Below are 14,587 nucleotides of genomic sequence, written 5' to 3' on the forward strand. Positions count from 1 at the left end.
CCTGCCGCTCACTCAATGTTTTTTTGTTTTCCGCACCATTCTACGTAAACTCTACAGACTGTTGCGTGTGAAAATCCCAGGAGCTTCTGAAGTACTCAAACCAGCCCTATGCCATGGATAAAATCCCAGAGATCACAACGTTTGATGTGGACAATAACTGAAGACCTGTATTTGCCAGATTTGTTCAGGTTTTCCTAATAATGTAGACGGTGAGTGTATTGTGTATATTGTACTATCTATTAGTGCAAACGTTTGACTGGCAGTGCACGACCTACATCTGTGTGCGTTCACTTCATTTAGTTATTTCACCACTCATCGAGTCTACCACCACCTGGACGAGCATCAAACACCTGCCTGAAACTAGCGTCGTTACAATTCCCCACTGATTAGAACGACTAGATTTCGATAACGCTTATTTTTGCTCAGAGTGTGATTTTCACAAAAAATATTCAAGTCTGTCTCTCGGTCTACCTTTCATGACAGATAAGATGTTCTCTCTCCACTGAAATGGTATATCAGCGGAAAGAGAAGACGCGTTACGAACAACGATGCGGCTGTTTTAAAGAGAAACGCTGGCAGATATTACAATAGGCAGAGTGTTAATCTGTCTATTATAATTACCTTCATTACAAATTTCTGAGCAACAGGAGAAAAATGTGTGTGTGTGTGTGTGTGTGTGCATGATTGGTGTTTTGTTTTGTAGTCTTATCTTCTGTGCCTGGGCCAGATGGCGCTGTACTACACTCCGTTACATAATCAAAACAACACACAACCTCAGCAACAAGCCACTAAGAGCACGGTTTAACTTTTACCACTGTTCTCTCTCTCCCACCCACACACACACACACACACACCCACACACACACACACCACTCCACACACAGCCCTCCAGTCACATCTTTCAGTTAGAGTTTACACCCTCCGTTATTTTCCCAAACTGCTCAGCGGGGCTCCAAACAAACCGACTTTATTGTCACATGCGAGGATCTCAAAGAACCCCAAATCATCCCAAAAAAGCAAGCTGCATTATTTCCGAGCTTTTGTGATGCCTGATAAAGCGGGCCCAGCTGCAGCTCCCTGCACTACAGTGTGCAAACTCCATGGAGAAGGAGAGAGACTGAGAGAAACGCAGACAGGCATGAAGAAGAAAAGGAAGGGGTTGTATTTTGGGGAGGGATGGGGGGGGGGGTGGTATGGGGCACTCACCAGAGCAGGCCACTGGATCTGTTTGGCCCGGGTGCCCTGCAGCTGAGAGCCTTCTTTCCTCTTAGCCCAGACGAGCTGCTGCTCCAGAAGAAAGATCTGGAAGTCCTCGTACACCTTCACCCACTCGCGCTTCTCCCACTCCAGGTCATCAAACTCCACGTATACCTGAGGAGAGAAAGAAAAAGCATCACCGCGTTACTCCCTTCCCACTCAAACACAGCTGTGTATCCTGAAAGCGTTCCTTGTTCCTCCACCAGGTCTAATTTTAGGTGCTGGGAAAAGAGTATTTGTCTTAGTTGCGGCGAATGAGCCAAGTTTACAAAGCTGGCACAGATTTTTTCAGGGGGTTTTACAGATCTACAATCCCCTTTGGGGATTCCCTGGTTTCTCAAAGCAGCGACAGAGAGGGAGAAGGAAAAAAAAACAAAACAAAACAAAACAAAAAAAGCCAAGAGTGAAAGGGCTCGAAGGAGAACGAGTGCTTCTGGAGCCTGAGTCATGGTTTGCAGCTCAACATACTTGTTTGGAGCTGGACAAATGGAGAGGTTTGGTGAGAAAGGAGGAGGAAATGAGGCGTGAACGCTGCTACGGCACATATTTTCAGGAAGAAATTGCTCCTTGTGGGCGACACGCATTAATGATTAGCTGTGAACTCCGAACGCTGTGAACCAAGAGCTATTTTCACTCTTTGGGAAGCAGACAAGAATCCGAGGCTGGCGAGTGCTTCGGACACAAAAGCAGCGCTTTCTTTAGCAACCGCCGAGTATGTACGGCCCGGAAGAGGAATCGTGCGGTGCTGTACCTCTTGCACTTCAGACGTAAACAGCTCTTTAGCAGAGTGCCCTGTCTAAGCGGTTTATGGCCTCTGGTTTATGATCTCATGCATGACTAACCCATCGAGGTAAACAAGTACATCTGTATTAATTGTTAAGGAGCCGAGCCAGCCTTTCTCCTTTTCTCCCTTGGATCCACGCTCTTTCATCATAGCGTTAGCGTAAATGAGATGAACATTTCCCTGTATACTATATCTGCACAGGCTGGCTTGTATAAGTATTCATCCACTGAATCTGTTCTGGCATACAGTCATATATAAATAGCATCACGAAGACCAAGAAGCTATAAAAACAAGTCTGGGATATATTTACTCATCCATTTTCTATACCGCTTATCCTACACAGGGTCACAAGGAGCCTGGAGTCTATATCAGAGAACTCACGCCAACCCATCGCAGGGCAAATTCGCACACACTATGGACAATTTGGAAATGCCAATCAGTCTGCAACGCATGTCTTTGGACTGGCGGAGGAAACTAGAGTACCTGGAAGGAACCCCCCCCCCGACGCACGGGGGAAAAAAAACATGCAAACACTGTGCACACAGGGTGGAGGCAGGATTCAAACCTCCAACCCCAGAGCAAACGCGCTAACCGCTAAGCCACTGCGTCCCCAAGTCTGGGACAAAGTTCTGGAAAAGTATCAAGTAGAGTCGAAAACATCCCAAAATTTGAAGCACCATTACATCCGTTATTCCCTCCCAAAAATAGGAAGAATACGGCACAACCAATTTTGTCCACCAAAATTCAGTGTCTCACGTGATGCTACCACTACCGTGCTTCACTGTACAGGTGTACACATGTTGCACTTTTGCAGCTGCTGTATGTCCTACATTACATTTGTCAGCGAATGGAACCACCGTGGTTGATCTGTGCGTTCGGATATTAGGCTGCACGACGCACAAACCTGCTTTATGGTCATTCCTGTCGCGTGTAAACGGAGGTAAGTATAATGAGGAAACCTCCTCTTACGGCTATGATGCCCTGGATGCAGGAGTGGATAGCATGCTGGCTAACAGACGGTGCTTGTATAATGTGGATTCGACCCAAAAATGATTCAACAAGCCTGCTGTGTTTTTAATCACTCATTGCCTTTTGGAGCCTCCCACACACTCTTTATGAACGTGTGTGTGTGTGTGTGTGTGTGTGTGAGAGAGAGAGAGAGAGAGAGGTGGTGGTGGTGGGGAAGGGTTAGGTGAGGAGCGGTCCTATCAGATGGACACCATGCCCCTCCTTCCCTTTTTCCCTCCAGTACATCCGTCACTTAACCCTTTCCTTTCTCGTTGCATGTTCGACCTCAGCTGTAATCTGTACTAGGTCAGAACATTTCGGCATTCTCGTAATGATTTACAGAGTGTCTCGCTTCCTGCCCGAGCATGGCATCAGGGTCACTTTACATATCTTATGTGTCCTTTCATGGAAATAGTAGACTAATATTTGAAAGTATGATATTCCTGTACATAAAACAGACACCTAGCAGTTTAGGAGCTGTTTCCGCACGGCATGGACATGGTTTACTGCGGCTGCGCATTTTTACAGAAGGACCTTAACCTTAGTGATGACGTTAAATATAAAATATGACTCCGATCAAACACACATGTGCAAACGCCACTCGTATCTGATGGGTAAGTTACCCACGATGACCTTCAAGACACCATGAAACAAATTAGAATGCATTTCCGTCATTTCCTGGTTTATAGATTGGCGATTCTGGCAGGCAATAAAGTACGTCTGGACTTTTTATTATCCTTTAGGATTTGATCGGATTAAGATGGGAAAATGCTCGTCATAAACAAACATGAATATAGTCAATTGTAGAGGATTATTCTTATTGGTTCTTATTATTTTTCTCAATCTGGGTAAGCTGTCACATGGTCTAAAATCAGAGGAGGTCACTACACTTTCACCGGCGACTCAAAACCAAGAAAAACATCAGTTAAGTGATTGATTAAAAAGTTAAGAGCAGTTAAATCTAGACCCAAGTGTACAATTACATTGTTTTTTTTAATGATTAAGCTGACATATCCAAGAAACTGACCATTACCTTTCCCCTCATTACCTGTCCTTACTGCCCCCCCCCATTCCTGTAGTAGCACATGTGACCCGCTGCCCCACCCCCAATATGTCAGATGGCAGAAACGTAGCGCTCTTTCCTCACAAAACCGCTCTGGCTTCTTTCACTCGCCCATCCCCTCTCTCTGTCTCATACATTTTTAAAAAAAATCCTTCTCATTAAAAGTTAACATGCGGTACGAAGGTCAGAGAAACAGGGGGATGGTGTGTGTTTGTACTGTGTTATCCTGTTGTATTCAGCTGACCTACACACACAGCACCCATGCCAGCTCACTGGGGTTGATGAACGTCAGGCCTTGCCGGCTAGACTGTGCCTCTGGTTACATTGACAAAGAAAAAAAATGATCTGAAAGAAGAAGTGTGGCTAGACAAAACAGAGAAAGAGTGCTCTCCTCTGGGGTTTAACTGGACTACGTCATGGAGACCGATGGCACGACTCTGGTCGATTCAGCAGGGGTGGAAGTGTCCACTTGGAGTTATGTGACCACAGACGGAAAAAGTTACCCAACGATATCGCGGTCGTGTTTTTATCAAATGAAATCTGTAGCGCACGGCAAACGGGCCGGTGCAGGTTACAGGACAGAAGGTTCTGCCCGTTTAGCCATCGTAACCGCTCTGCTGGCTATACGTTGAAAACTGCACACACACACACATATAGAACGCAGAGCGATTTGTCTTTCTGTGCGCTCTGTATCGAAACCACAGCATTACAACACGCTACATGGACGTCTGCCTTGCACCTCTGGGGTTAGGGGTTCGATTCCCACCTCCATCCTGTTTGTGTGTGAAGTTTGCTTGTTCTGCCTGTGCTTCGGGGGTTCCCTCCGCCAGTCCAAAGACGTGTTGTAAGCTGAATGGCATCTCTAAATTGTCTGTAGTGTGTGATTGTGCCCTGCGATGGGTTGGCTACCCGTCCAGGATGTCCCCTATCTTGTGCCCAGAGTTCCAAGGGACAGGCTCCAGACTCCCTGTGACCCCGTGTAGGATAAGCGGTACGGAAAATGGATACGGACGGTCTTAAATATTACAGCTTCATGGTATTAACTGAAACGTATTGAATAACTACAGCATGATTTAGATGGAAGTCGTAGTCGGATACAAAATGGATAAGAGCCACTAGATGAAATGGTTTGGACCCTCTCTTCCTTGAGATCGACCCTCGTGCAGGTTTCATCTCCAGTCAAACTCGAACACACCTCTTTTAGTCGATCGAGAACTTGTTAAGGCGATGGTTAGACGGTCAGGAGGGAGCTACGGTCTTCAAGAAGCTAGATCTCCAGGAACAGGGATGGTGCCCACTGGTATTGGACGATATTAGACAGAAATGCATTTGAATCTGACTGTGAGGGGACGATCCGAATCATCCAGCATGCCTCCGTAACAACCCTATTGGTAAACAACGCGTAAATACAGCCTTCAGGTGCATGTATGGACATGTTTTGTGCCTCGAGCATTAGCCACAGCCTCGTGTATTATACAGCTACTGTACACACAATTGCTCAGGAGACGTCACGCTCTTTCAGGGTCCTGAGCAGCTGCTCCATTCACTTGAGGAAAAGGACAGCAGAACGAGATGACAGCTGGGAGTAACATGACTCAAACTAAAGAGCAAGGCCTGTCCTGTCCTGTGCTTGGCTTTCACGCTCCGTCCTAATTTAGTCTAAGCAGCGTGATCCTGAACCAGAGGCCACTATATTTGCAGCACGTGAATAACTGAAAAAAAAAAGAGAGACAGAGAGAGAGAGAGAGAGAGGAGCGCCGAGGACAATAAATCACTGCGTTAAACTCGGGTAACCTCACGTGTTCCGTCATGGCCTGTCATTAGCATTCAGATCGCTCGAGGACGGCGACAGAGGGAGCAGATGTCACTCTCCTGGTAGATAACGCGGCGAAAAAGGAAACGCTCTCGTCACTTGCGTCATGTCGATCTTACGGTAAAAGGGTCTTATCTGAACATCAGGACGAGCTGACAATCATCTTCTCGCTCTCACTGGTTCGCAACAATCAGCTACACAGTAGACCTGTGCCAAAACACAGTCGTGTAACAAGTACGTACACAAAACACAAGTCTCAGCTGGAGGAAACGCCTAGAATCATCAGCAAAATAAATAAATAAATAGTCCCAGTAACAGTAGAGTAATAAAACATTCTTGCTTCATAAGATGCAGAGGAAGAGAATCCACAGTCCGTAAAAAATGTGGATATAAACCCATCACCCAGACAGCTGAGGGGGAGAGCTGTTAGATACATGCGTGTAGCGCGGCCAGCAGCAGACTGCTCGAGCATGCATAAGGGATAAAGCCTTGTACTGCTTCCAAGAGCAGGCAATCTGGAGACGGCTTACATAACTGAAGTCGGACGCCCAGAGACTGCCTGCTGAACCCTGAACGTCCCGATGCGGCCGGAACGAGCCAGGACTGGCTGAGAGTCCAGTCAGGCCTTCGGCCATTTTAAGTGCAGATGCCTGAAAAAGGCAAATCAGGAGATCCTGCGATAGTGGTTAAGGCAGAACACACAATCGGGGAGTATGAGGACTGCAGACATGGCTGATTAAATAAATAAATCAAGATGAGAATACCACAATGCCAATACCGCTACAGAACACGAGCCAATACGTCGTGTTGGATTAATGTGTTAAGTTGCGTGTCGGCCATATTGTTGACATGAGGCGAATACGTGACAGCTGGCTCGATGACACGAGATACGCGGTCTAATAATAACCAATCAGTGTTTACACTTGTGTTAACGAGCACAGCGGCATGTTAAAACTGGCTTCGTTTTGCTACCGGAGTTGTGTCTTTTCCCGCTACGGACTCGCTCTGAATCGTCGATCCTCATTAAGATGTGGCGTCACGGTACGTGAGGACGTTTCTACGCTGCACGATATGTATCGCAAGGCATGCTAGCTAGCGACCTGCCAGAGAACAGAGACCGCATGGCGACAGTATGGCTGCGTTCAACTTCAGATAGCTTTCACTCGTTACAACCGTGGTGAGCAGAAACGCATCTCAGGACACACGGATACCGTAAAGGAGAGCACCAATCTGAATGTACAGTGGACTGGAAGAACATCGGGTGCTGCCCGAGCACGCAGCGGAAATCGTATTTCTCTGGGTTCTATTTGGTTTAATTAACTGGACGCACGCACACTGAGTGAGAGAGAGAGGCAGTTCTGGACAGACTCGACACCAAATGTACTGGACCTGCGATATGTAAGATCTGGTTGCTACGCAACTAACAGCACACACACACACACACACACACACACACACACACACTCCTTTGCTTTCTTCTCTGCTTCTCTTGCTGGTTTATTCTCTCTCTCGCTCTCTCTCGACAGGACATTATCTGGAGGGGAAGCATGAGGAAAGAGGAGAGCTGAACTCCTCACTCTGAAGTGTGTAGCCGCTGAATGGCTGGCTGTGGGAGATTATGGATGGATTTTTCAATGCAGCACAGACCTCTCATCTGGCCCGAGAGGACTGAAGAGTCAGGACGGATGACGAGCGCCGGCTTTGACGCTCCAGGGCTTTGACTGTACTCGCAACGGCCACTGAACAGCACGAGACGCAACGATGAAAGTCTTTGTGGCGTTACGTTAACAGGATGAACGCATCGTAGCAAACAAACGAACAAACAAACAAACAAACATCCTTTCTTTCTGATATTGCGTTACAATCGTATATTATGAACGCGTCCCTTAAACGCGCGGTGTCGTTTACATTTGCAGGATAAAACCGTGCGTCGACTATCGAATCCTGAGCAGCGGGACGTCGGTAGAAATATTGAAACATTCCATCGAATACGACGGAATAAGTACACTTTTTAATATCTCTCCACTGAGGAGTAAATATCTCTTCGTGTTAGGCTTTGGGAACTGAGATACAACTACGAACATGGCCGAAGAGGGCTACATTTCCCGGTGTAACACACAGACACGTCACCTTCTCATGAGGACTAATCACACACACGCCTGTTCCTGATCACAATCAACGTCGCACCACACTATAATAGAGACTGTTCTAGGCTTTTGTCCAGTATACGCTCAGTTGCCTTGTCTCTATCGTCACGAAGTCTTAGATCGTCTTACGTTTATGACTTCGTCTCTTTGCCCTGCCCTGTTTGTGCTGATCACCTGACCTCTGCATGTTCATGATTATTGTCTTTTGCCTTATCCTTTGGAGTTGTTGTTGTTGTTGTTGTTGTTGTTGTTGTTTCATTAAACTGCCACAGCCGCACTTGCTTCCGTCCTGGGTTGCAGGTTTACCAGGATTTTCCCTCTGTTACACTGATCCGTCTGTCAGATCTTTCAATCGGCTGCTTTTCGGCTGTAACGAAGGCGACCGTACCTTGAGCTAAACACTCTGTTCTGTCGTGTAGCCTGAGGCTGCTGACTGAGAGAAATTGGATGGTTCACATTCAAGTGATTGTGTTTAGCTGCAACACAACACATGGACACATTGCTCATGTCACTGTCTCGAGAGAAAAAAGAAAAAAAGAGAAAAAAAAAACACCACGGACAGAGGAAAGAACAGGCCTGGCTGCTGAATATTATTAAATAAATGAATCAAAATAAGAGCTGAAAGAAGTCTCGACACCACAATGGAACAGGAGCCAATAACTCGTGTTGGAGTGATGTGATAAGCGCGTGAGTGACAGCTGGATCGATGACACGAGGTACGCAGGTTAATATTAACAGATCAGTGGTTACACTTGTGCTAACAGGCATCGCAACATGTTAAAAACTGGATTATTCTACGGCTCCACTATTGTTATGCGAATGCCGTCTGGACACGACTATGAATGGAGGCATATAAACATAGACGGGTACATCTAAAAAAAAAAACAAAAACAAATTTGAATATTGCGGAAACGTTCTTTATTTCCCCCCGTAATTGAATTCAAAAAGTGGGACGTTCATATAGGGGCGCACGGTGGCTTCGTGGTTAGCACATTCGCCTCCCAGCTCCAGGGTTGGGGCTTCGATTCCTGCTGCTGCCCTGTGTGTGTGTGTGTGTGAGTGTAGATTGCATGTTCTCCCCGTGCTGCGGGGGTTTCCTCCTCCTGTCCAAAGACATGCATGGTACGGTGATCGGCATGCCTAAAGTGTCCGTAGCGGGTGAACGTGTATGTGATCGTGCCCTGCGATGGATCGGCAGCACCCCGGCCTTGTGCCCGATGCTACCTGCGATAGGCTCCAGGCTGTAGGGTAAGGGGTATCGAAAATGGATGGATGGAACCTGCACATATTCTAGATTCATTACACATGAAGTGAAACATTTCAAGTCTTTTTTTTTTTTTTGTTTTAATCTTGATCACGGCTCGTGGAAATCATCAATCCGGTATCTTAAAATATTCGAATAAAGAATGTATAATAGAGAAATATCGACCTGAGAAGAGCGCTAAATCGGCGAATGAACTCAAAACACCTGCGAAGGTTTCCTGAGGCTTTAATCTCTCAGTCTGGTTCAGTAAACACGACCACACTCATGGGGAACATGGAAGTAAATTTTGCAGTTCATTTGGAAATCAGGGTCCCAGAGTCTGGAGGAAGAGTGGAGAGGAACAGAATCCAAGCTGCTTGAAGTCCAGTGTGAAGTTTCCACAGTCGGTGATGATTTGGGTTGCCATGTCACCTGCTGGTGTCGGTCCACTGTGTTTTCTCAAGTCGAGAGGCGATGCAGCGTCTACCAGGAGATTTTAGAGCACTTCAAGCTTCATGGAGATGCTGATTTCCTTTTCCAGCAGGACTCTGAGCCTGCCCACAGTGCCAAAACTACTAGTAACAGGTTTGCTGATCATGGTGTTACCGTGCTTGATTGGCCAGCCGACTCGCCTGACCCGAACCCCATAGAGAATCTATGAGACACCAGACCCGACAATACGGACGAGCCGAAGGCCGCTATCAAACCAACCTGGGCTTCCAGAACACCTCGGCAGTGCCACAGGCTGATCGCCTCCATACCACGCCGCGTTGATGCAGTAATTCCTGCAAAAGGATTAAAACCCCGACCGAGCATCAGTGCATAAATTAACATCCTTTTCAGAAGGTCGACATTTGTGCGTTATAAATTCTTTATTCTAATATTTTGAGATACAGCTCACGGAAATCAAAAATCCAGTACGACATAATCCTCAAGATTTAAAGGAAAAAGGCTTGAAATATTTCACTTTGTGTAATGAATCTAGAATATATGAAAGTTCCACTTTCTGAATTAAATTACGGGGGGGAAAAAAACGAACTTTTCCACGATATTTAAATTTTTTTGAGCTGCACCTGGACATTCAACGGTGTGTATCATGAGATATAGCTAAGTCCGCTAAAAGTAAAAATAATTTTTAAAAAAACACTGCCCGCACAAGTTTAGCCGTGCGTTCCTTAACGTCTACAAAATAAAGAGAAGATGGTCAAATAGAATTTTTTTTTTTTTAAACTTTCAACATTTGAAACCATTTTCAAAGTGGTATACGACTTCAAGCTTTTTAACATCTGGTGAACTGTTTTCAGAAAAGTTCAGCAGTTGCTATTAAAAAGGGGATACTGACAAGTTTCGCCTCGGATAACCTTAAAACATGTTTCAAACGGGAAGGGAGCTCGGGAAGAAAAAACTGTAGCAGACCTCCGACCTTGCGGTGACCTTGACCCTGTTTGGATCGATTCCAAAACCTAATCGGTTCGTCTGCTGGTTCCAATAACGCACCTATAGAAATCCTACAAACGTTCAAGCACTCGGTGTTGAGATATCGCGCTCGCGGGAATCACAGACGGACGCGCTGGGCGGACAGATGGCGGAAATCTTCCTGAGCGTGAACGTGTGTCTGACGGCTCTGTTTGACAAACAGGAAGGAAGAAAAAAACTGAAGGGAAAACAATTGCTGTGACGGTGATCCTGTTTGGATCGATTTCAAAATCTGATCGGTTCATCTGCTGGTTACGGTGACGATTCCATAGATGTGGATGTACAGTACGTTGTCGTATTCCCCAGCTCTACGCGGAGATATCACATCACGTACCATACGATAGACGGAATCTGTATTTTTTTTTTTTCTTTCTCTCCCGGATTTTGAATTGATTATTTATTTGTTTGTTTATTTGGGAACCGGACATATTTACAAGGCAAACACGCTAACCACAAAAGCCACCGTTCCCTCGTTATATTTCTGTTTGAAATGGAAGTGTGGAACTGAATAAACGAGAAGCTGCGGTTTTCTGCACGCTCTTAGACGCGCATGTTTCTGGCTTTTTTTCGAGCGTCGTACTTTTAAAAAAAAAAAAATGAATACATTTAATTAAATAAAAACACTGAGTACTGATATCTGCTGATGACTCAAAAGTTTCAGTATCGGTGTATAATAATAATAATAATAATCATCATCATCATCTTTACACTGTACGGTAGATCTACAGCGAAATATGTGTATATTAACTGCCTCCTTGATGTATATACAGTAAATGCTCTTCCATTATGAGTGAACGAACAGGGATTTATTTATTTTTTACTCAGTACAGGGGATCATGTTGAAGTCATTGCTCCTGTAGACAAGACATGATTAGGATTTAGAAGCAGCATTAAAAATCATGTTCAGTTGTATGTGTGTGTGTGTGTGTGTGTGTCCTGCAGTAGCTCCAGACAGTGGTGTGATTATCAATCCCCTGCGCTGCTGCTGGAGGAAAATCTGCCTGTCACTAAAGGCAGCAGGACTTCCCTGACTGGCTGGGCTTGGACCGCCGTAGTCCAATCACCGAGGACCCGCTTACACACACGGCTAACTCGCTTCCCTGGCATGGCTCGATCTGCCTTTCAAATCGCTCATGCAGAGAGAGACCAAAGGAACGTGTGTGTGTGTGTGTGTGTGTGTGGGAGAGAGAGAGAGAAAGACAGAGTGACCCCCTCCTCCCCTCATCACATTAGCGTGGTATGTAGGGACACGAGGCCCTCTCCCTCTCTCTCTCTCTCTCTCTCTCTCTCTCTCTCGTATTCTGAGTATAATGCGTGGTGGCAGTGATGAAGAAATGAGATGTTCGTGTCACTCAGATGATCCGTGATACACGGCAGGGACAAACGGTCTCAAGCTCCCTCGCAAAATAAAAAAAACAAACAAACAAACACCTGTAACATGTCGTGTAAGGTCGTGAATATCAGTGTCCTCTTTTTCCACGCTGTCTCGTCTGAGTCTCTGCATCTTAAGAGAGACGGAGAGAGCGTATTAAACAACATCTTAAGCCCAGAGAGAGAAAGAAAAGAGTTTGATCTTTTTCACTCCTTGCTCTGTGAGGGACTCTGTTTGTTTGTTTGTTTGTTTGTTTGTTTGTTTGTTTGTTTGTTTTCGACCACGCGGTGATGCCTCGCATCGTAACCGGAGAGCTGGAGTTTCATTCAAAAGTCAAAAGCATGCGGTTTTCCCCCTAAATGTAGTCCATCAGCCAAACTGTTCGGTGTCAAGACATTTGCTCGTGAAGAAACGATGTGACTAATGACGCTAACGAGTAAAGGAAGTGTACAGCTGCCACGCTAACGTACAGACTTGTGCCGTCTCGTTAAGCTGCTCAGGTACAAATGGCATTACTGAAGCAGACTCTTGAAGCAAGTAGGTCGTGGATTTAGACACGGAGGCCATACGCTTTCCTTACTAGCTACAGCAGTTTCATAGCTCAGTATAAAACTAACAAAAAATTTCAAAAAAAAAAAAAAAAAGCTTCTCTGGGGCTCCGGAGTGGAAATGAAACCAACATGGCTGCTCACTGCAGTGACAGTAAACAAAGTGGCACTTGTTAAACCTAACTTGTTACTACACAGTTTTGAGGAGGTAAATATACTTCACTCATCACCAGTAGCTAACAAAAGGAGGAGCCCCCCCCCCACCCTCCCGTGTTTTCTGATTTCCTGCTTCTGAGGAAAAAAAGGCTCTGGGAGTTCAGTGCACACAAGAGCACATCAAGCTCAAATTATCCTCAGTCAGACCTCTTTTCCTGACAAATCCCCGACAGAGCGCGCTTCCTCTCAGTCTAAACGACCGAGCACAACAAAAACACATCATCAGGAAAAGCAGCGAGAGGGAGCAGAGCCGTGACCTCGAGAACTGAGAGAGAGAGAGACACACACACAGAGAGAGAGAGAGAGAGAGAGAGAGAGACACACACACCCACAGAGACAGACAGAGACACAAAGAGAGAGACACACACACAGAGACACAGAGAGACAGAGAGAGACAGAGCAAGACAGAGGCAGAGAGAGAGAGAAAGAGACAGAGAGACACACAGAGAGACAGAGAGAGAGAGAGAGAGAGGCAGAGAGAGACAGGGACACACAGAGAGAGAGACATACAGAGAGACACAGAGAGGCAGAGAGAGAGAGACAGGGAGACACAGAGAGAGAGAGACACACACACACAGAGATACAGAGAGAGAGACAGAGCAAGACAGAGGCAGAGAGAAAGAGACAAAGAGACACACAGAGAGACAGAGAGAGAGGCAGAGAGAGACAGAGGCAGAGAGAGAGAGAAAGAGACAGAGAGGCAGAGAGAGAGAGACAGGGAGACACAGAGAGAGACACACAGAGAGAGAGAGGTAGAGAGAGAGAGACAGGGAGACACAGAGAGAGACACACAGAGAGAGAGAGACAGGGAGACACAGAGAGAGACACAGAGAGAGAGAGAGAGACAGGGAGACACAGAGAGAGACACAGAGAGAGAGAGAGGTAGATAGAGAGAGACAGGGAGACACAGAGAGAGACACACAGAGAGAGAGAGACAGGGAGACACAGAGAGAGACACAGAGAGAGAGAGAGAGACAGGGAGACACAGAGAGAGAGAGAGAGAGACAGGGAGACACAGAGAGAGAGACAGGGAGACACAGAGAGAGAGAGGCAGGGAGACACAGAGAGAGACACACAGAGAGAGAGAGGCAGAGAGAGAGACAGGGAGACACAGAGAGAGACATAGAGAGAGAGAGAGAGGCAGAGAGAGAGGCAGAGAGAGACAGAGAGAGAGAGAAGCAGATCAGTGCCTTTTTCTTACACCAGGATTAAAACAATGCCTTTGTTTACAGGCGCTCTAATGAAGCCACTCCTCTCTCCTTCACACACGCGCACACACACACACACACACACACACACACACACACTCCTCACAGCTGGAGATGGGGCATTGTGAAGCAGCCAGTGTCAGCACACAAAGAGAAAAAAGCAGCCCTTCAGCATGCAAGCTGGAACAACATGCTACTCGAGTGATGTAAAAGCTTCACGCCGTCGCTGACATCTGACTGAAACCTGACAAGTATCTCAGCAAGAAGTGTGTGTATTAAGCTCTATTCGGACGAGATAAGATCTCTGTCTGTTGAGGAATGCTGCCGGAAAGACGTCTGTAGTAATTATGATCGATTCGCACGGGAGAAGTGAGATCTCTGTAGAAATCACACATCAGCGAGAGCGTCTTCACTCTGTACGCACGGCTTGCTTCCGCGCTCCGTTCGCACGG

At 46.3% G+C, this 14,587-nt stretch overlaps 1 protein-coding gene across 3 annotated transcripts in view; it reads right to left on the reverse strand.

Annotated features, from left to right (window-relative positions):
• jmjd1cb (jumonji domain containing 1Cb) overlaps positions 1-14,587 on the reverse strand; it is a 144,219-nt gene that overhangs the window by 81,167 nt on the left and 48,465 nt on the right. For all 3 annotated transcript variants that reach the window (XM_053639655.1, XM_053639654.1, XM_053639653.1), the window contains exon 2: positions 1,207-1,371. In XM_053639655.1, the coding sequence (XP_053495630.1) occupies positions 1,207-1,371 (165 nt within the window). The remainder of the gene's footprint in view (positions 1-1,206; positions 1,372-14,587) is intronic.

This window comes from Ictalurus furcatus, chromosome 13 (genome assembly GCF_023375685.1).
Source record: "Ictalurus furcatus strain D&B chromosome 13, Billie_1.0, whole genome shotgun sequence".
NCBI lineage: Eukaryota > Metazoa > Chordata > Actinopteri > Siluriformes > Ictaluridae > Ictalurus > Ictalurus furcatus.